Source organism: Pagrus pagrus (assembly GCF_965226575.1).
Source record: "Pagrus pagrus genome assembly, chromosome: 14".
In the NCBI taxonomy this organism is placed as follows: domain Eukaryota; kingdom Metazoa; phylum Chordata; class Actinopteri; order Spariformes; family Sparidae; genus Pagrus; species Pagrus pagrus.
In genome coordinates this window covers 1,022,144-1,044,413 of record NC_140198.1, presented here as the reverse complement: position 1 = coordinate 1,044,413, position 22,270 = coordinate 1,022,144, and the positions used below count along the sequence as shown (strand labels likewise).

The following is a 22,270-nucleotide window of genomic DNA, read 5'->3' as shown; positions in this document are numbered from 1 at the left end:
CACTGATGAGACCTGATCAGGACGTGAACGTGTGTGTGTCCACGTCCTCGTTTCCAAAAGTCTGTTTCTGAATCTGATCTTCACGCTGGAAGGAGTTTTCCATGAAGCTCCACTTTCAGTGACCTACAGTCTGTGTACATGTGAACAGAAGGTGAAAGCACAGGAAATATACTACGTTTCCAGAAATACACGTGTGCATGTGGACGGCCTGATTTAAGAGGATGTGAGTCTCTGTGTTGTTTGACTCTGATGAAGATGCACAAAGACCTGAATCCACGAGCTCCAGAAAATCTTGAACCGTACTTCTGAAGTCTTTCTGTCGCGAACACTATTTCTTTCACCAGAATACAACAAGATACTCTTCTTCTGCTTCAAACCTCACGTACAGCTGCGACGATACTGAAAAATAACCATCTAGGACACTCACAACCATTTGTTTCTGTCTTTATCGTTGGTGAAGAAACCTGGGAACCACTCTGTGCCGTCTGACTATCATCACAATCAGGCTGAAGCACTCTTGAAGTGTCCTCAGTAAAAGAAATCACTCTGATCGTTTCAGGGTCACATTCTGGTCTTCATGTAGGCAGTCAGGCACAAAAGGTAGCCTCGATAAAAAAGATGGAGGTGGTGGATTCACAACACAGAGCAGAGTGTTGTTGTTCCCTCAGGCGTCCTTTGACTTCATATCACACTTATATAACAGCTGATTATCAAAAATACGTTTGGTTTTTGTATATTTAGTTTAACACTTACTGCTACTCTCATTACTCGCAGTGAAATTTGAGGAAAACCATCGTTTCTTTTCTGTTTTCTCAGTAAAACAAAGCGGCAGAAAGACGAGAACAAGACAAAAGAAGCAAATTGTGCAGTTAGAAAAACCCTGAGAGGGTCAGAGGAGGAGTCTGAGCTCAGTGTGAACGATAAGACGAGAGTCGTGTGATTCACACAAACAAACAACCACAGGATCAAAAATGAGCGCGTGAAACAGCGGAAACATGAAATATATAGTGAGGTGAACGCTGTCAGACATGTTGCAACACAAACACACACTCTGTTACACAACAACTGTTTACCTGAATGTTTAAGTCGTTCACATGATTTAACCACCAGTCCTCTCTTCAGGTGTCTAATGTGGCCAATCTCCTAAAAAAGTAGTCCCTTAGACATTGCACATCCTTCTAGGACTTCATATTAATGAGCCTGGAGGTCTGAGATCTGTTCATAGAGTGAATGTAGTGAATTATCTTAAACACACGTCTCACTCTGTCTGTTTTATGTAACAGTATCAGTCCCGTCTCCATCCACACACTAGTATTAATTCATTCTGTGTGACCTTCTGTTCGGTACCGAAGGGCCACAGGAGCTACAACCCAAACTATGGATGTAAGATGTTTGTTTCAACATCTGGATTTAATTTGAAAACATGTATAGGATTTATACTGTAAGTCTTCCAGTTATTGTTTGATCCGTCTGTCGGCTAGAAGCTCAGAGATCCTGTTTGCAGTTATGAGTTGCTGTTGCTTTACAGGAGACGCGACGCAGAGCGCTCGGCTAAATTTCACATTGGATCTTGTACATGGACTTTTGAGCTGGAGGGCTCAGACCCTTTGGATTATTGCTGCAATGGTTTCGGAGATTGAGTCATTAAATATTAACAATGTGTGTTCGGCCTGCTGGTGTTTTTATTTCACACTCCTTCAAACTTCTGTCACCTTCTGTTTGTTTCTGAGGGCGAAGCTCAGCAGATATTAAGGTGTGTGTCCACAGAGCGGAGTCAGGTTTCAACACACACACACACAAACACACAAAATAGGTCCTATTGAAAATCATAAACTCGTCTCAGGCAAATATTTGTTGCATGTGGACCAGACGAGGAGGAGGAGGAGGCTCCTCCGTGTGCAGAACGAGCTCCTCGATGCTGACGATGAAACATTCAGACTTTTCTGCATGTTTATTTACAATCTTTGGATTTCTCTGCTCCAGATTTATCCCGCTGACTCGCTGGTCTCAGTAAATGTCAGGTCTTATCCACACGTCCCAGTTGTTTGCCAGAGGGCAGACTGGTTCTGCTGGTGACATTTGAATAAATAAGTGATTACTTACATGCAGAAGCAAAAACGTGCATGAAGAAATGTAATTTTAGCTGAAACAGAGTTTGACTCATTATTTCTTGTGGTTTGGAGGTAAATGTGTGCAAACGTGAATGAAACTAACCAGAGTTACTGTAAATGTGCTGAGTCTAATGCTTCTGTTTCAAACATGAAACATACAGATGCAGATTATTTTTTTCAGTCTTCATCATTTATGACATCAAGTGACTCTTCAGGGTTACGTTTGTGTCTTTACGTGAGCAGCCGAGCACGACAACATGTCTTCATACAAGAAGAGCTGCAGCAGCGACGCAGTGTGAGCTGGAGGTTCAACATAGTTTAACTGAGTTTCTCATGGTGGTCTGTGGGGACATGAGAGCATGAACATGAACATGAACTGACCAGAACACGGTGATAGTGGATTATATTTATGGTTTACTCTCCATATTCAAAACCTCTTTTAGTATCAGGGGCGTTGCCAGACACTTTTTACCGGGGCACGTGCCCCGGTAAACATGCGCTGTGCCCCTGTAAAGCTGCCTGGCAACACCCCTGTTTAGTATTAAATCCTTTTTTATTTTTTATTCTTTCATGAAGTCAGTTAGAAACCAGCCTGTCATCAGCATCATGTTTCAGAGCTTCCTACAGCAAATCATCAATAATAATAATCAATATTTTTACAGCGTTACATTCAGTTAAATTTAGTTTAACTTAAAGGAAAAGTTACACTAACTTACCCCGAACCTCAAATATTAAAGGAACAGTTCTCCCAAAAAGTCAGTAACCAGTGACCAGTAACCAGTCATCAGTAACCAGTGACCAGTAACCAGGGACCAGTAATCAGTAACCAGTGATCAGTAACCAGTCACCAGTCATCAGTAACCAGTGACCAATAACCAGTAATCAGTGACCAGTAATCAGTAACCAGTGACCAGTAACCACTAACCAGTGACCAGTGACCAGTGACCAGTCACCCCTAATCAGTAACCAGTAATCAGTGACCAGTAATCAGTAACCAGTAACCAGTCATCAGTAACCAGTGACCAATAACCAGTAACCAGTAACCAGTAACCAGTGACCAGTAATCAGTGACCAGTTACCAGTCAACAGTCACCAGTGACCAGTAACCAGTCAACAGTTACCGGTGACCAGTAACCAGTGACCAGTTACCAGTCAACAGTCACCAGTGACCAATAACCAGTAACCAGTAACCAGTGACCAGTAATCAGTGACCAGTTACCAGTCAACAGTCACCAGTGACCAGTAATCAGTGACCAGTAACCAGTCAACAGTTACCGGTGACCAGTAACCAGTGACCAGTGACCAGTGACCAGTAACTAGTAACTAGTAACCAGTAACCAGTAACCAGTGACCAGTGATCTCTAACCTCTGTGCTGACGGAGAGTCAGGTGAAGGTCCACAGTCTCAGTCTGATGATTGAAGAACTGACCTGAGACTCGACTCCGACTCTTCTGTCAGTCTTGAATTGTTTAACGTGACGAGGAGAGAAGTTTCCTGATTGAGAACACATAAATAAATAAAGTTTTTGTTATTATTTATTTTATTTCACTGACTCTCAAGAAACAAAGTCAATCCACTGGTCAGTTGGTCAATAACATCATTATTAGAGACGTATTAATATCTAATCTGTTCTCTTTGTATTGATCAGATAACGCAGGTGAGACTTGGACTTCACACTTGAGTTACGTGTCGACTCTGAACTGGTTCACTACAGCTGTTCTACAGCTGATCTACAGCTGGTCTCCAGCTGATCTACAGCTGGTCTCCAGCTGATCTACAGCTGATCTACAGCTGGTCTACAGCTGGTCTCCAGCTGATCTGGTCTACAGCTGGTCTACAGCTGATCTACAGCTGGTCTACAGCTGGTCTACAGCTGATCTACAGCGTTTCAAACAAACAAGATCCACATCTGATAAAATCACAAGTCCTCAAAGAAACAGAATCAGATCTACACCCAGTGAAAACATATTAACATTATTACAGATGTTTTAATGTTTTAATATCAGTAATGTGATCAGATAAATTTAAAAAAAAGGGGGGGGGGGGGGGTTTATTGTGATAATTATTATTATTATTATTATTATTATTATTATTGTTATTATTATTTAAATTGGGAGATTATCTGACTTTAAAAGAAAGCCATAAATATCTTTTTTTAAAATAATAATTATATGAAGACATTTTTAAAAACAGACTGAACCAGATTATGTTAGTACAAGAACATCAAATTAAATAAGTATATAAGTATATATAGTATAACCTTGTATAGAAGTTTAAAGTTGTGGTATATTAAGTTACAGTATAGCTTCACCTGACTCTCAGTCAGAGGAGACGACCACTGAAGTTCACTGTTTGGGTGAACTCCTCCTTTAAGGTCATGGTGTCAGTGCATGAGTGCAGAAACACTTTGAACCTACTTTTATATTAAACTTTCATTCATTTTACTGCTCAGACTGCGGATCTGTTTTAATTCCTCCCTCGTGACGTCTTGTTATTCTTACTGTCTGTTATTTGTTGTCTTTAATCTATTTATTGTCCTTTATTCATTTTACTGCTCATAATCTCTTTATCTGTTCTTAATACCTTTGCTGTGATGTCGTCCTCTAATCATCCTTTATTGTTTTTATTGTTTTATTTCAATTGTTGCATTTATTTTATTTTCATTTTTTTCCTTCTCTCTTCATTTTCTGTTATTTTGCCTGTTTAATCACTTTTATTTATTTTAGTTATAACGACTCATATTGATTCTTCTGCTATATTCAGTTTCCTTCTTGTGATTTATTGTGAAGCATTTTGTAAACTCTGTTTTTTAAAGTCGCTCTTTAAATAAAGTTGATTTATGATAAATAATGGAGGAGAGTGAGCAGATTACCAGATGAGGTGGATTATGTGTATTCTGAATGTCAGCTGATGATAATATCCCTGTGCCCCTCAGATGTGAACTTTAGCCCATATTAATCTATTTGCAGTGTCTCCTGTCAGGACCGTCTCTGCTGTGTCCACTATAAATAATCCGGACCGAGCAGCTCCATGTGTGTCCGGCTCACAGTAACATGAAGTTCAGCTCCCAGACTCAAACTGAGTCTGTGATTTAATAAGAAATCATTTCCTCTGCGTGCTGAAGTGAGCAGCCGAGGGTTTTTCCAGAGGTTCCTCCGGTAATCCTGTATGTAAATCGCAGCCAATAGATGCTGTTGTTGAGTTGGGCTGGGATTAGCAGGAGGCGAATGAGTTTCAATTTTACTGGATTACAGAACAAAGAAAGGGGAAAGGGACACCCTGCTCTGTTCAGGGAAAACAGAAATAAACTTAGAATAAATACACTAATCAGAGACTGTGGCACAGGCCGTCGAAGTGCACAGGGTGATGATCCGGATTACGATGTTTTAGCAGACGCTGCGGCGACATTGTGGATGGGAATTGAGAGCGTTTCTGATGGATTAAAACGGGGAATAAACCTATTCCGGGATTGACAGCAGCAACAAGGCTATTTAATCGCTAATTACGGTGAGATTTGGCTGTCTCTTTTTATATTCATCAACTCTTCAGCAGTGTGTTCTCATGAAGCGTGTCGCTTTCTGTGACTGTACGAGCAGAAATTACAGATTATAACCTCATTTCTGGACCGGGGGAGGAGATGAAAGGAAAGTGCTAGCGCTAGCTAGCACGACGGCTAACGCAGCGGAGCTAACGAGTTTAAGCTAGCTCGTCAGCTAGCGCTGCGTTATTATGATACCGTTAGCTAATTAGCCAGCGTTGATTAGACAGACAGACGGCCAGAGGCGAGGAGAGGTCGTCGTTAGTTAGCAGGTAGATGAGCCTGGCAGGACGCCTCTCTGTCACCTTGTGACTGACTGTTAGCCTGAATTCATGATCATGAAACAGCGTCTGTCTGCTGCTAAATTACCCCTCACAGTGCTAACGATCAGTGATAAGGTTACCGAGCTGCCACAACAAAGCAGCTAGCTGAAGGAGCTAACCGACAAACAGCACAACACGTTTAAACTCCAGCTGAACACACTGAGCACAGACTACAGCTGAGCTCGGTGCAGCCTGGTTACACTGAAGTAAGGTGCTCAGACTTACACAATAGATCACTGACTGACTGTTGACTGACTGTTATCTGTCTGGTAATCTGGTACTGAAACAGTTTGTCAGACCACAAAACATCAGATACACATTCACTGTGTTTCTGTGAGTGATGGTGTGTGTAGGTCACTCAGATGTTTCCTTCTGACTGGACTCAGTTTCTCAGCTGTGGTCTTCACTTTGTGCTCACAGGACACATTTGGACTCATGTCCTGTGTTTGTTGTCTCTGGTCTCAGATCTGTGGTTTCCCCTCCAACTCTCATGTGATGTCAGTTTAACAGCTCTTCTGCTGCCAACATGTTCAGGCTCAACATCACAGACCAGAACCTCCTCAGAGTCCACAGACCAGAACCTCCTCAGAGTCCACAGACCAGAACCTGCTCAGAGTCCAGTCACAGTGTGACGGTGTGATGTTACCTGGTTATAACTGGAGGATATAAAAAGATGTGACCAGTATCAGTTATACACGTCTGAACGACCAGTCCAACTTTATTTACTGTTAATTAACTGTTGTAACTGAATATTTATGACTGTGATGAATTAACTAACAAGACCAGGGTTAGTGGCTGTGATGGTGATTATAAACACACTATTATTATTATCAGGAGTAACTTATTTTGGGCCTAAACTATAACTATAAACTATTACTATAAACTATAACTATAAACTATAAACTGTAACTATAAACTACAACTATAAACTACAACTATAAACTATAAACTACAACTATAAACTATTTAATGTTGTATCAAATTTAAAGCTGCTACGATTAATTAATAAGTTGTCAACTATAAAATGAATCGCAAACTATTTTATTTATCACTGATCAGTTTGAGTTATTTTTAAGAAACTGATGTAAAAAGATCTTCAGTTTACTGTCACAGAGGAAGAAACCAGAAAATATTCACATTTAACAAACTGCCGTCAAATAATTTAAGATTAAAAAGGAAGATTCATTTAATGTTTAGCAGAGTCGATGAGTCAATGCAGCTCTGAAACAGTCGTTTTTAATTATTATCCAGATAAAGTGTCAAAGTCATCGTCGCTTAAATAAATGTGAATATGTTCTGTTTTTTCTTTCCTCTGTGACAGTTTCATCATCTGATTGTCTCGTCATAATATGTTGTGTTGATTTTGTCACATCTAAACCTGTGGACTGATGATCAGGATCAGATTATTGATCACTTCAGATGATGATACTCAATCCTGCCGGTTAGTTTCTTATATAAACAATAACTGTTGGCTTTGTTGAATCCAGTATGTCGTCACACCTGAGCCTCTGTCACACCTGAGCCTCTGACACACCTGAGCCTCTGACACACCTGAGCCTCTGTCACACCTGACCCTCCGTCACATCTGACCCTCTGTCACACCTGACCCTCCGTCACACCTGACCCTCTGTCACACCTGAGCCTCCGTCACACCTGACCCTCTGTCACACCTGACCCTCCGTCACACCTGACCCTCTGTCACACCTGAGCCTCCGTCACATCTAACCCTCTGTCACACCTGACCCTCCGTCACACCTGACCCTCCGTCACACCTGACCCTCCGTCACACCTGAACCTCCGTCACATCTGATCCTCTGTCACACCTGAGCCTCCGTCACACCTGAGGCTCTGTCACACCTGAGCCTCTGTCAGACCTGAGGCTCTGTCAGACCTGAGCCTCTGTCACACCTGAGGCTCTGTCACATCTGACCCTCCGTCACACCTGACCCTCCGTCACACCTGACCCTCCGTCACACCTGAACCTCCGTCACATCTGATCCTCTGTCACACCTGAGCCTCCGTCACACCTGAGGCTCTGTCACACCTGAGCCTCTGTCAGACCTGAGGCTCTGTCAGACCTGAGCCTCTGTCACACCTGAGGCTCTGTCACATCTGACCCTCCGTCACACCTGACCCTCCGTCACACCTGACCCTCCGTCACACCTGACCCTCTGTCACACCTGAGCCTCCGTCACATCTGACCCTCTGTCACACCTGAGCCTCTGTCACACCTGAGCCTCCGTAACACCTGACCCTCTGTCACACCTGACCCTCTGTCACACCTGACCCTCCGTCACATCTGACCCTCCGTCACACCTGACCCTCCGTCACACCTGACCCTCTGTCACACCTGACCCTCTGTCACACCTGAGCCTCCGTCACATCTGACCCTCTGTCACACCTCAGCCTCCGTCACACCTGAGCCTCCGTCACACCTGAGCCTCCGTCACACCTGACCCTCCGTCACACCTGAGCCTCCGTCACACCTGACCCTCTGTCACACCTGACCCTCCGTCACACCTGACCCTCCGTCACATCTGACCCTCCGTCACACCTGACCCTCTGTCACACCTGACCCTCTGTCACACCTGAGGCTCTGTCACACCTGAGCCTCTGTCAGAGCGTCGTGTATCCCTGCTCTGTTCATCTGCTCCCTGGCTCTGTTCCTGGCAGTGCAGCAGTTAAACATGGTAGCGTGGTGTTGACAGGGTTCCCAGCAGGCCGCAGCCTGAGGCGCAGGGTGTAAACAGCAGGAGGATGTTGTTGTTTGCTGTAATGACATGTTGCCACACCCTGCACGCTGCTGCAGGTACGTCATCACTGTGGTTTTACTTTTATTCTGCCATCTTCAAATTAACCATCATTCAGTTACTGAGTGTTTGTAATGTCGGCACTGATTCACTTTATGATTCAGCTGTTCAGTCGTCGGACTTACAAGGACTTTGACCAAACCTTAGTCTTGAGGCTGCTGTTCACCTGTCTACCTGTCTACCTGTACACCTGTGGGACTGTGGGACTGTTTGGGCATGTAGAGGCGACACTTGATTGACATCTCTGAGACGCTCGTTGGGCGTTGTCTTCACCAGGGATCAGCTGATTATCAGAGCTGATATTAAGCATTTTCTTTCATCGTCGCTCTGAGTTTCTTTAGTCCAACTGCAGATAAACTTCATTTAAACACGTTGACTTGTCAACTATCTGATTGATTACACATCACAAGTGATCAGCACTGAAGAATCTGAATCTGAATCTATCTGGTAACTCAAGTTATCAATTAAATGTAGAGGAGTGGAAGTATGAATGAACAGGAAATGGAAGTACTTGAATATAGTACCTGGATATTGTACTCAGGTACAGTACTTCCAAATATCAGTTATCAGATATCAGCAGGATTGGCTGTCGTCTATTGTCTGTGTAGATGAACTGAGATGTTCCCTGTGGAGTTTCTGTTTACATTCAGTGTTACTCACTAAAAAGCATCAAGTGTGTGTGTGTGTGTGTGTGTGTGTGTGTGTATGTGTGTGTGCGTGTCGAATGCGTTTCCTTCCTCATAAATACATCCACAGTGTTTCCTGGCGTCTCGCTGCCACCTGTAGATAAGTGGGACAGTGTGAAGGAACTCGTGACGCGTTCACAATCACAAGACACGAACACAACAGAGATCCACTCAGAACAACACGACGCTCCACAGCACTGAGAGCTGCTGGAGCTCCTCAGGGACCTTAGAGAGTTCCCGTCACACTGCTCAGTCACAGTGCAGCCGCTTATTGTGGTTCATAAAGAGTCTGAGCTCACCTGGTTTCAGCCTTGTGTCAACCTGAACACCTGTGTAGGTGTGCAGACTGCAGCGAGCCTAAACCCTTTAAAACCTCGTACATGTCACATGGTGACCTTGTGTTTTTACAGGATATTGACAGGATGTAGATGCATCAACACAGATTCAGATGGTCGAAAGCAGACAGGGAACCGATCTAATAAACTTTTTGTTTCCAGATGTTTCTCAGCTCCAACATCTGAACAACAAGAAGATAATAATGTTGTTTTTCAGCTCCTTGTTCGCTGCAGATTACAGCTGTTAGATTAATAGGTTAGATTAAATGAATAACATCAATATTTTGATAATCGATTAGTTGTTTTGAGTTTGTTTCTTCAGTAAACTAAAGATCTTTGGTTTGAGGACAACACCAGACGTTTGAAAACGAAACACTGATCGACATCTTTCAACATTTTATATCGTTTTAAAGTCCAACTAATCAGATAATCCAAAAATCATTGACATTATGAAGTTTCTGAGTAAATCTGAATTCACCTCGGAGGTGAGATCCAAATGCCTCTGACAGTTTGGCCAAGAGTTCAAGATGCAGGAAAAGTGGCAACTTGCAGATAGATCAATAGAAAGGTGTAGGACTGCAACTAATGGTTATTTTCATGATTGATCAATTAATCATTTAGCCTATAAAATGTCAAACTCTTCCCAGAGTCCAAAGTGACGTCTTCAGATTGCTTCTTTTGTCCAAAACCCAAAGACTCTTCATTTATTATCATGAATAACAAAGAAAAGCAGATAAGTCCTCACATGAAAGAAGCTGGAACCAGAAAATGTTTGACTTTTTTTGCTCTTTTTGACTAAAAAGATGAAAAGATTCTCAAAAGCACGGGCAGCTTATTTTCTTTCATTGCATCTCGATGAAAGCTGTTGGTTTCTACTCATCGTCTTTTTAGCAAACACTTCTCTGAGCGTCCAGAGTCCACGATGTCAGACTGTTACAAACCCGTCGCTCCACTAACGAGGCCCGCCGGCTGCTTTCTGTGAGCTCAGAGAATAAACGAGCTTTTGTCAGAGTGACGGTTTGGATGAAATCACAGCGAGTCGTGTTGGCACGTCTACAAAGTTTGCGTCATTCACTATCAACAGAGCAGCAGCAGGATTTACATCCGAGTCTCTCGTGTTTCCTCTGTTCTGTGAGCGTTATAATAGACTCGTGTTCGCTGCCTTATTTGTCGCTCCAGCCTGAACTGTTCAGTATTCACTGAGAGCCGTGACAGGACTGTGACATTATGCTTGAGCTCGCTCCTGCAAAGCGATTGACATGGCGTTATGGTGAGGCTGAGCTCATCCCCACCTTCCTCTGCCTTTTAAATATGTGAGGGAAAGAGGCCATCTATTTCCAGACCGCAATCATTCAGGAGGGGGCTAATGTTTGCTGCGGCCTCAGGGGAGGCACATTTAGACGGCCAATGGAGTTGGCCCGTTCAGCCTGGTGCAGCTGAACCCACCACACCCAGCCGCCCTCCTCCCTCTGCCTCTCTGCCTCTCTGTCCTCTCTCTATTGAGTCAGTGGGTCGGGCTTGCCAGAGGCTAGTATAATGGTTCCCAGTGTCTGGAGAGATTAAAGGCCAGAGCTGCATTGTTCAAATGCCCCGAGATTAGTTTCCAAGGAGACGGGTTTCAGTTGCCATGAGAACATAGTGCCTGGCTTTAGCCGAGCCGTTTTTCTTTAACACTTCCTCTTCCTGTTCGTCGCCTCACTTTTACTCATACTGATCGTCGTGTGGTCGACGTTTAGACGACTTTGTGTTTGATACATTTAAAATGTGTTTGAGTGTAGTGCTGTAACAGAACCCCGTTGATCCACGACCACCATCTGACTCCAGTTCTGATCCATAATGTGATTATAAAACAATGATGGATGGATCTTAATGCAGATCTGCAACTGCAAACAGTTTTGATCTCTATGATTTCTTTCTTCTCACCGTGTCACTACTTTTAAAACGTTGTGTATTTTTAATGATCCATAATTAAAACAAAGAGATTATTTTCATATTTTTTGCTCACGCTCAGCCATTTTCTCCCAAAACTGAAGAAGTAACCGAGCTCAGGATGTAAACACGACTCCTTCGTGGCCACCGTCCAGTCGGTTCAGCCGCGAGGAACTTACAGTGCTACATTATTATTACAGGCGGTCATAATGTCAAGAATTGAGTTTTATATTTCTGAATACTGACTTTTCCACATCGAGACATCATCTCAGCTAATGTGAGCTGTGGATTGACTTTAACATCAGAGTGTGAATCTTTTTCAGGTTTGCTGCTTTTCTTTGTTGCTGTAATTTCACATTGACAAAGTAAACGAGGACTCTTTGGGGTTTTGGACCTTTTGGTTGGACAAGAGAAGAAATTTGAAGACAACTAATGGTTATTTTCATCGTCGATTAATCTGCAGATTATTTTTGTCAGTAAAATGTCAAAAAACCTGAAAAATGCTCATCACAATTTCCCAGAGCCTGAAGTGACGTCTTCAAATTGCTTCTTTAGTCCCACCAGATGTCACTCTGGGGAATTATGAAGAGCATTTTTCAGGAAGGTTTGACACGTTATAGACCAAATGATCAGTGGATTAACTGCAAAAATGATCCATAGTTGCGACCCGAGCCCCGGAGACACCGAGGAGACTAGAGACAGAGAGAGGAAGAGAAGGAAGTGCTTTTTTAAATTAATCCAACCATAAACCTGATCCAGTGATTTGTAACTTCAAACGATGATTCGATCTGAAAGCCTAGTTGTGTAAAGAGACTTTGTCCGACCATCTTATCTTAGTATCTGTTTTTCTGCTGCCATCTGTCAGGGAGAGAAACTCAGTATAAAGAGGCTCATATGACGTCATCTGAGTGCTCCACTCAGCCCCGAACGACAAAAACAAACCACAAGCTGCGGATTTCAGAAGGATTTGGTTTTTAGCTATGCTAGAGGTGTGAGAGGTCCGGATCTGGTGCTGGCAGTGTTGGTCAGTCCACAACTTTGGTCCAGACTGAAATATCTCAACAACTATCGGATGGATTGACAATATGTTTGGTACAAACAGAGGATGAGTCTCACTGACTTTTCCTCGTGCATCACCAGAAGCTCAAAGTCACATATCTGTGAGATATCTGTAAATGTGCTGGATGAACTGGCCCCAAATGTTGTCCAGACGTTTCTGGTTCACTGACCTAATTATCCAGTGATCCTCTGACTTTTCCCTCCAGCACCAACATGAGGCTGACATTTGTGTTTCTCACTGAAATGTCATGAGAGCCACCAGATGGGTTTCCATGGAGTCTGGATCAGACATTCATGCCACCCTTTTCCCCTGTACTTTGGTTTATGACCAGATGCCCGAAAAATGTATAATAATTGTCATCAGCCTCAGTTTAACTTTGTGTGTAATACTAATTACCAAGTATTAGCATGCTAAGGTGCAGAACTAGTGACTATAATGTCACTGTAGGCATGTTAGCATGACCTTGTGAGCATTTAGCTCAAAGCAGAGTCGAGTCGAGTCGAGTCAGTTAAATATATATCGACACGAATCACAACAAAACATTTCTCATGACTCTTCATGTGAAATCCAAGAGAAAAGTGTGATCGCTGAAAATGTTCGGGAGGAATCAAATCACCAACCTGCTCTCTGACCTGAGCTGAGAGCTGTCGATTATATTTATATAATAATAATATTATTTATGTAGCAGCTTAAAAAACAGAGTTTACAAAGTGGATGATAATATTACAGGATAAACACTCAACAAGCGTCGTCTGAGAAGAGGCTGAAAAACAAAACAAAATGCAAAACACACAATGTCAATATGAGGAATTACTGCACAAGTAAAAGGAATAAAAGAGATAAAACAAGCAAAATCCCCAAAAAGCAATGCAAATAAAGAGATAAATAAAAGATTAAAATCAATGAAAGACGATAAGAAGACGACATCACACCAGAGGAATAAAAAACAGATTAAGATTAAGAACAGGAAAAAGAATAAAAGTGCAAAAATCTACAGTATTTATAAAGGGCGACTTCACAGAGAAGCAGCTCTGTGAAGTCGGTTTTAAGAAGTGATTTATGAGAAGTTACTGAGTCTGCAGGCCGGCTCGTTTCACAGTCCGAGGGCTCTGCCGGCTGAAACGTCGTCATCATTAGATCTGAGCGGCGACATTCAGGCCCCTCCTGAAGATCTCAGACTGTGAACACGTGGGTTCAACATGTCTACTGAGCGTGCAGTGCTGGTTCCTGGTGAAGGCTGCTGCAGCTTCTCTTCTTACTACATGACACATAAAAGAAACCTTAAACCATCCTCAGTGATACAAAGACTCAGGCCTCAGTATCATATTGATGCATGCAAGCTTATATTTGCTTAAAGTCAAACTGAATGATGTCAGCAGAAGCTGCTTTGAATGCAGGTCACTGCTGATGCTCACTTACTCGCTTTGTCTTCATGGCACTGTGACTGCCCGCCTTAACTGTGTTCGTGGTGTCCCTGCAGAGGCATGGCTCAGATGAGGAAGCTGGCATGTGATGGCATCAGGACGAACTCCCGTGGCGAGCCACAAGTCCCGCTGGTGTCGGCCAGACAGGAAATCCTCACCAGCCTGGTGTCTGCGCTCGACTCAGTGGTACGTCTTAGATCAAACCTCACTCTGTCATCTCTTAATCTGTGGTCGAATGAGTAAAAATCCACCGCTAAACAGATACAATACACTGTATTTCTGTTGTCTTACTGAACTCGCAGATCTTCCTCAGAGTAAATGATGCTTGTATCCCTGTCCTGCAGTGCATGGCGATGTCCAAGCTGAACGCTGAGGTGGCGTGCGTCACCATACACGAGGACAGCGTGATCGCGGTCGGCACAGAAAAGGGCCGAGTGTTCCTCAACTCCAGGAGGGAAATCCAGACAGACTTCTACAAGTTCTGCCGTAAGTTCTGCTCTGTGAGGAGGCATCGATCACTCCTCGATCCAATACACTCGGGTCAGGCTCGTCCCTGCAGGATTCTCCAAGTTTTGTGATAACGCAAAAGCACATTCAGCAAAAATCTTCAGGGGTTAACTTCAGTAACTGCATCAGTGTGCAGTTTTGCTGGATATCAGATCACGTCATCGTAAAATAAACAAATCAACAAAGTATTTGCAGCTTCACATCTTTTCCCTGATATCAGATAAAAGATCTTGGTTGTAATGAGGGTCACCCTGAAGGATCTCAGGTATAAATGCGGTTGCTTGATTGATTGATTGATTGATTTGATGTGTCTCATTCAAAATAACAGACGTGACTGATCTCAGCTGGTGTTATTTCTCATGTCATTTTATTCTTTGAACAGTAAACGTGTCAGAGATCAGTTTCAGTTAGTTTCACAGTTATTCGTCCCTGATGGAGGTAAAATCTAAATCAAGAACAGATACCAACATTTTCATCAAATAACTTGCAGGATTTCTGCAGCAAGTTTAGACAAGAGGCTGATTAATTTAACCAAATGATAAGCTCTTTCATTCAGCCTTCAGTTCCTTCAAACAAACTAGTATGCAAGTGTGTAAGCTGAGCTCTGTTTCACAAATCAGCATGGAGACATTCAGCCCCACCTGTTGACCTTGAGAGCAAATAATGTCTTCAGACTCCACAATGTCTCCCTGATAATGCTCCAGTTTGAAGGGTTGTGACCTCCTGTTACGCAGTTTAATTTTATCAGACTGCTAATAAAAGATGAAATGAGTTTTTCCAGAGAACACGAGCTTCAGTCTGGTTTGTTTAGTAAAGACAGAAAACAGAAATAAAGCTTTTGTTTAGGTTTCAAGTCGTCAGGTTTAACAAATGAGCTCCATGTTGTCGACTTAATCACCCTGTTGCAGATGCTTTACATTAATCCAGACAGACAAGTCGTTTATTATTATATGGCACCATTTGTCAAAAGGTAACGTGTTCATTACTTCTCAGGAGTCGGATCCTCAATCTTTCTCTTTGTTTCTTTGGAGCAGTTAAAGTCAAAGTACTGACTCTGTTACTGAGCACGTCTCAAATGTTCTCGTGCACTTTTCAACCTTACTGGAAGTTTATAAGATCAGATTTTATCATTTGGCTTCAGGGGTGCCATGTCTGCAAAACGTGACCACAGCGAATGCCCATACCAAAGACCAGGAAGGCGATCTCAGCAAACTGAGTAAGGACGGCGAGCACGGGAAACCGAGAGCTCCATCAGACGCTCAGTCCAACATCTTTGTCCTGAGGAAGATGGTGGAGGAAGTCTTCACTGTACTTTACAGTAAGGACTCACAGCATGAATCCAGTTTAATGCCACAAAACTCTCACTTTAAGAGACAGATGAAGTTTCTCCAGAAATGTTTTGTGGGCTATGAAACATCACCTGACTTTCCATCAGCATGTGGGGGAGGAGATAAAGACTGGACTCAGTATAACCCAGTACTGCCTGAAATCATCAGATCAAAGATTTTCTGTAGCCAGTTGTAATTATTACATCTTGTGTTCGGTTCAGGTGAAGCTGTGGGGAAGAGCAGCCTGGTCCCTGTGCCTTATGAGTGGATCCAGAAGGACCCCAGCTGTGTGGTGGCCCACGGTCTGCCTGAGGGAGTCTCCCTGAAGAAGCCCTCTGAGTACGACACCAAGACACTGATGAAGATCCTGGAGCAGAGCCACCGCATCCAGTTCACAGTGAAGAGGTGAGTCAGCCACAGTCTGTTTGGGAGAAAACTCTGCTGTTTGAACTCTTGTATCAGATCATGAAAGCAGCTGTTTCACATCTAAAATGGAACAAAAGCCTCTAATGCTTTGCAGAGACACACAAGGTTGTCTTGGGATCTCTGTGTGTAGTTATTGGTAGCAGACAGGCTGCAGTGTATTAGTGAGGGATAGACAGGGTTTTAATTCAGCTGTGGAACAACCGACTCTCAGGTTGCATGTTTGCTTCATAACAAAACCTGGTAAGATTTAACAGCATCCTGTGCAGAAGCCTGTTAATAACATGTATTAAAACTGCGTCGTTGCAGGAAAACATTCACGACTTACAACCAACTTTGTAAACTATGATTTTGGTGGTTTATACAAATGAACAGTGTTTAGCTCCTCCCCATTTTACCTGCACCCAGAGCCCCCCCCACTGTTTGTCAACGAAATGGCATCATCTGGAGGATTTCAGGGCTACACATGGTTCTTCCACATGTTTGTAAGCGTGCATCCACGGGCACAAAGAGTTTAGTCAGACCATGAGTCAGCTCTCCTCCCTCCTGTATCGTGTGAGAGGCGTCTCACCAAACTGTCACCAATCACACCGTCTGAACTCGGCAGTGCTGATAAAGCTTCAGACGACGAGGCTGAAAACAGACAACAGCCTCACGACTTCTCTATCTGTGATCGTAGCGACAGAACAGGTATATTAAACCAAACATGAAGTTTTCTAACCTTTACAAAGTGGTTGTCCTGTGAAACATCACCAGACCATAAGCACAGAGCTGTGATAAGAGCGAGTATTTATTCTGGCCGAGCACTGCCAACTTGAAGTACGTCACTCATCAGTGAGACTGTTTATTTCTCTGTCCTCTCTGCTCACCAATTTCTAAAATACTTGTATCTGTCTACAACACAGACGGACTAGTTTTGCTCCATCTCTCCAGTGGTGAAATACTGTCAGAGGCCTAATGGAGAAAGCTCCTCACACACATTTGAAGCTTCATGAGGAGAGTAAACAGACTCGTGCCATGTTCCCTCCCCTGTTACTGTGCTTGTAAGTGTTCTTGGATGTTGTTCAGTGAGAAGATTCCCATCATCCCTGTGACTTCATGTGTACTCTATAAATCTCAGAATAAAGTCCAAATAGTTTCCTGAGTGGGTGTTCGGACTGAGAACAGCTCTGTGTGTTGAAGTCTTATCAGACGCCAGAAGACTTCACAGAGGTTTATAAGACCATGAGACAGGATTTTACAACTTTGTCATGGCAACAGTAACTTTATCTTTGTTTTCAGATAGAGGCCTCTTTCTGACCTTCATCATGATGATGAGCAGAAACAAGGCTTTTGAGTTATAATCTTTTTCTGTCTATTTTGATAATCGACTAATCAGTTTGAGTAATTTTTTGTATCAGCTTATTAAATGTGAACATGTTGTGGATGTTGTAAACTGAACATCTTTGTGTTGTGGACAAAACACTGATCGACATTTTCAACCTTTTATAAACCAAACAACTAATCAATCAGCTGAGAAAACTCTCAGCGTATTTTTCAGTCCTGATGTCGGATGAAGTCTCTCATCAGCTTTACAGTTACATTTATCTGGGAAGACGACGGAGTGAGCTGTGTGATGGGGACAGTCTGATGGGGACGGTCTGGTGGGGACAGTCTGATGGGGACGGTCTGGTGGGGACGGTCTGGTGTGGACGGTCTGATGGGGACAGTCTGGTTGGGACAGTCTGATGGGGACAGTCTGATGGGGACAGTCTGGTGGGGACAGTCTGGTGGGGACAGTCTGATGGAGACAGTCTGGTGGGGACGGTCTTGTGGGGACAGTCTGGTGGGGACAGTCTGATGGGGACAGTCTGATGGGGACAGTCTGGTGTGGACAGTCTGATGGGGACAGTCTGATGGGGACAGTCTGGTGGGGACGGTCTTGTGGGGACAGTCTGATGGGGACAGTCTGATGGGGACAGTCTGGTGGGGACAGTGTGATGGGGACGGTCTGATGGGGACAGTCTGATGGGGACAGTCTGATGGGGACAGTCTGGTGTGGACAGTCTGGTGGGGACAGTCTGATGGGGACAGTCTGATGGGGACAGTCTGGTGGGGACGGTCTGATGGGGACGGTCTGATGGGGACAGTCTGGTGGGGACGGTCTGATGGGGACGGTCTGATGGGGACAGTCTGATGGGGACGGTCTGGTGTGGACGCTGAGCCTGAGGAGAATCTATTGATTATGTGTTTGTGATAGATATGTGCATTAAGTCACGTTGGTCATCAGATTGTCCCACAAGACTGAGCACAACTTCTTTTAACTGATAGGAAGTGAACGCATCGTTAAAGCTTAATCTGATCATCTTTGGCTTCTTAGAACTGAACTCAGTATCTACGAACTCATTACATTTACTCAGTTTTAGTTTCAGAGCATAAAAGTTGTTTAAAGGCTGTCTTCTCCATGTTTCCTCCATTAATAACAACTGTCACATGCCTCTGCCTACAGTAAATTGGGAGTTTCATTCCTCTAGAGCTGTATAATCAAGTTAAATATGAAAACACACTCGGATCTGTTTTTGGTGTGTTTTCCCCTGGAAAAGACCCGAGATAGAGAAACAACAGCTCATCAAGCTGAAAACATGAAACAGATAATATTAAATAAAACACTCAAACTAAAGACAGGACAGTGTCGACACATCTGAAGTCCAGTGGGAGAGAAAAGTTTAGGAGCTACGACCTCAAAAGCAAAGTGTCCTTTTGTCTTCAGCCTGCAGCTGGACGGACCATGAACTCTGATCAGAGGACCTCAGATTCCTGCCAGAGATATCGGGGAGCAGGAGCAGGAGCAGAGCCCGACCATACAAGGATCTGAACATGATCTCAAGAATCTGAAAGGAGAATCTGAATTTGACGGGAAGCCATTTTAGAGAGAAAAAGCATTTACATGAGACCTTTCAGAGGACTTGGAACAGGAGTGAAATGATCTCCATCTCAGCTTTTAGTTTGGCAATCATCCTCAACTGGTAGAAACACGAGCCAACCAAACATTTTGCAACAAGAGTCAGATCTTGTTCCAGAGATGACGGAGGGTAGATTTAACAGAGGGTGTCGATCCAAGACTTCCTGTGACCTTTATGGGCAGAAGGGTTCACGTTGTCGTCAGTATTCAGCTGTTGGAAAGGATAAGTTATCGAATTTTCTGGAGTTGAGGCAGTTTTGTCAACTTAATCACCAGAATAAATGTTGGCACTGTGCAGGTTTGCAAACCACGGATGTGTTGAAACTCATTTGTCTGGTTTCATTTTCAGTTTAATTTTGGTCTAGTTAATAAAAAACAAAGAAAACCTGGTTATGTCTTTTAAAACACGGCTGGGAAACGTCCAGACATCTCGTTAAAGATATCCAGTGGTTTCACGCTTAGAAATGTTGAAATGCTGTCTCGACCTGCGGCCTCTCCCCTCCTCCTCCTGACATGACTTCTGTCGTCTTAATGTGGTATAACATATGATACATATCAAACATCCAAACTTAATGTATCTGTGGTTTGAAATGTAAAAGACCGTCAGTTTATTCTGCCGGCTGAGCTGAATTTAGTTGAAAAGACAGTTTTGTGACGATCGTAGGGGAAGAGTTGAAATAACAAAGAAACGTCTCATTTTATTTCACTTTTAATGACTTCTTCTTCTAAAAGAAGACGCTGTTAATATAAACCAAGAGAAGAGACGAGTGAGGTGATACAGCTGATAAACGTGTCTCTAACGCTCTGTGTGCAGGCCAGCAGAAGATTTGTCTCGAGAATCAAAGACCAGCACTGATGTCAATCACAACTCTTCCGCCGTCATGACGCCGAGCAGCCACGTCCCGGGGAAGCCCGCTGCAGCCCAGGCCGTCACGTCATCGAGTCCCGCCTCTTCCAGCAACTCTGTCCTGTCGAGCTTCCTGTACGGGATGCCCATGTCCTCCAAACCTCACCCGGACGGGAAGCTCGACTTCAAGCCCATGTCCCTCCTCAACCTGGGCAAGGACAGAGGGTCCACCTGGACGTCAGGGACAGACAAGAGCACGTCTGTCAAGGACTGCGCCAACAATGGTGAGACATGGAGTATGTTTTTTATCTGGGTGTGACAGTGAATACTTGTGTTTGGCTCTTTCTCTGCCAGTGTTGGGGTAATTTGAGCAGATTGCTCTGTTGAATAGAGGTAAAACTCAAGATTGACATAACAATCAAAGTAATGATCATAACAATAAGAAAGATAAATATATATATATAAATGTGTCTCAGACTAAGTGCTTCGTCCGACGCCTCCAGTCTGCTGAGAACAGCGGTTCATTTGCAGTCTGCTTTGAAGTCAGATTATTATACGGCTCATTATTTATTTCAAAGCAGCACTTAACTTTTACTTTTATACGTCTGTGTTACACTAATATCTCGAAAGAAGTTGCTTACCTGCATTTTTAAATCCTGGAGGAGAAGTCGTGTAGAAAAAACAGGACTCACACAGAAAGGTTTTATTGTTTCTTCCTATTATTCTGCAACTTTTGCATCTTTACAGTTAATGAAATAAGCATTAATGAATGCCAGGGGAGCTAATTGAATATCTGGATGCTAAGTGAGCATTTCTGACTGGAAGGAAAGTTAATTAAAGTATAAGTATATTTAATTTGTCTTGCATTTTCAGACGAGACAACGAGACTATCTGGCGAGCAGGGTCAGAGCCCTCCTGGCATCCACATCTCCAAGAGGCTGTTGTTCTCCATCGTGCACGAAAAATCAGGTGAGTTCAACTTATTTCCAAGAAGATATATATATAAAACCAGTGGCCTCATTTTAAATGTCTAACATAGGCAGATCTGTATATGTCATCAGAGACGACACTGAGCAGGTAACACCCTCACATCTTTTGTCTCCGCCAACAATGTTTGGATGTGTAACTGAACAAAAACACTAATTGATTAATCGACACAAGCTTTGAAGATCATCACTAAACAACGACTTCTCAAGCATATTTAACGATGTCGAATGTTTTAACTAAAACCAGAATAATCCCTCACATTTCCTCTGAAGTCGCCTCAGAGGCAGATGAAAGGTGTCAAACATCCGTCAGCTTCACGGCTGCAACATGGCACCAATACAGAATCATACATATATATAGTACATCATTGTGTTCCTGTGTTCAAGCGGTTTAATTGGGATTGTGATTATTTTTCTGTTGGAGGCGACAGTCAAAGAGGACCAGCCATGTTTGTTTCTGTGCTAGATGTACATTGTGTGACTCTAACATTTAATCATGACACAGTGCTGCAGTAAAAGCTTGAATATGATCAGAGAGCAGCCGAGGCCGAAGGAAATGCTTGAGGTTTCTGATTACAAGACATTTTTTAAAATCATTTTTAAAACCTGTCTATAAAGAAATGAGCAGGATATTGAAATAATTTTAAGTGCACTGTTTTTCAGTGCAGTAAAAGAACAAGAAAGTATTGACGGATGATGGCCGAAGCAGAATATGCTTTAGGGCGTCGCCACCGTCTGAAGTGTGCATTTCTACATTAGTTTGGGATCTCAGGACTTCTGAAGACAGTTTTAAAATGCAATTTCAGTTTCATCTGTTGTTGGCTCTTTTTATAATGTACGTGCTGTGGAGCATTAAATAATCCAATATTAGCTTCTCACAAATATATTGGTATCAGCCTTTATGTCGCCTGTTATGTAACAAGAAGGATATTTTTAAGTTTTTAAAATGTTTTTAACAAACATATTTCAGGGAAGCTTATTAATAACAGACTGAATGCCCATAAAAATAATCAGTCTGCATC

At 43.1% G+C, this 22,270-nt stretch overlaps 1 protein-coding gene across 2 annotated transcripts in view; it reads left to right on the top strand.

Annotated features, from left to right (window-relative positions):
• Nucleotides 1-5,222: 5,222 nt before the first annotated feature.
• gtf2ird1 (GTF2I repeat domain containing 1) overlaps nt 5,223-22,270 on the top strand; it is a 37,500-nt gene continuing 20,452 nt past the window's right edge. Inside the window, exons 1-7 of one of the 2 annotated variants that reach the window (XM_084374160.1) lie at nt 5,223-5,618; nt 14,273-14,402; nt 14,561-14,702; nt 15,865-16,041; nt 16,273-16,456; nt 20,230-20,546; nt 21,136-21,231. In XM_084374160.1, the coding sequence (XP_084230286.1) occupies nt 14,277-14,402; nt 14,561-14,702; nt 15,865-16,041; nt 16,273-16,456; nt 20,230-20,546; nt 21,136-21,231 (1,042 nt within the window). In that variant the 5' untranslated portion in view covers nt 5,223-5,618; nt 14,273-14,276. The remainder of the gene's footprint in view (nt 5,619-14,272; nt 14,403-14,560; nt 14,703-15,864; nt 16,042-16,272; nt 16,457-20,229; nt 20,547-21,135; nt 21,232-22,270) is intronic. The other variant, XM_084374159.1, reaches the window with a different exon arrangement.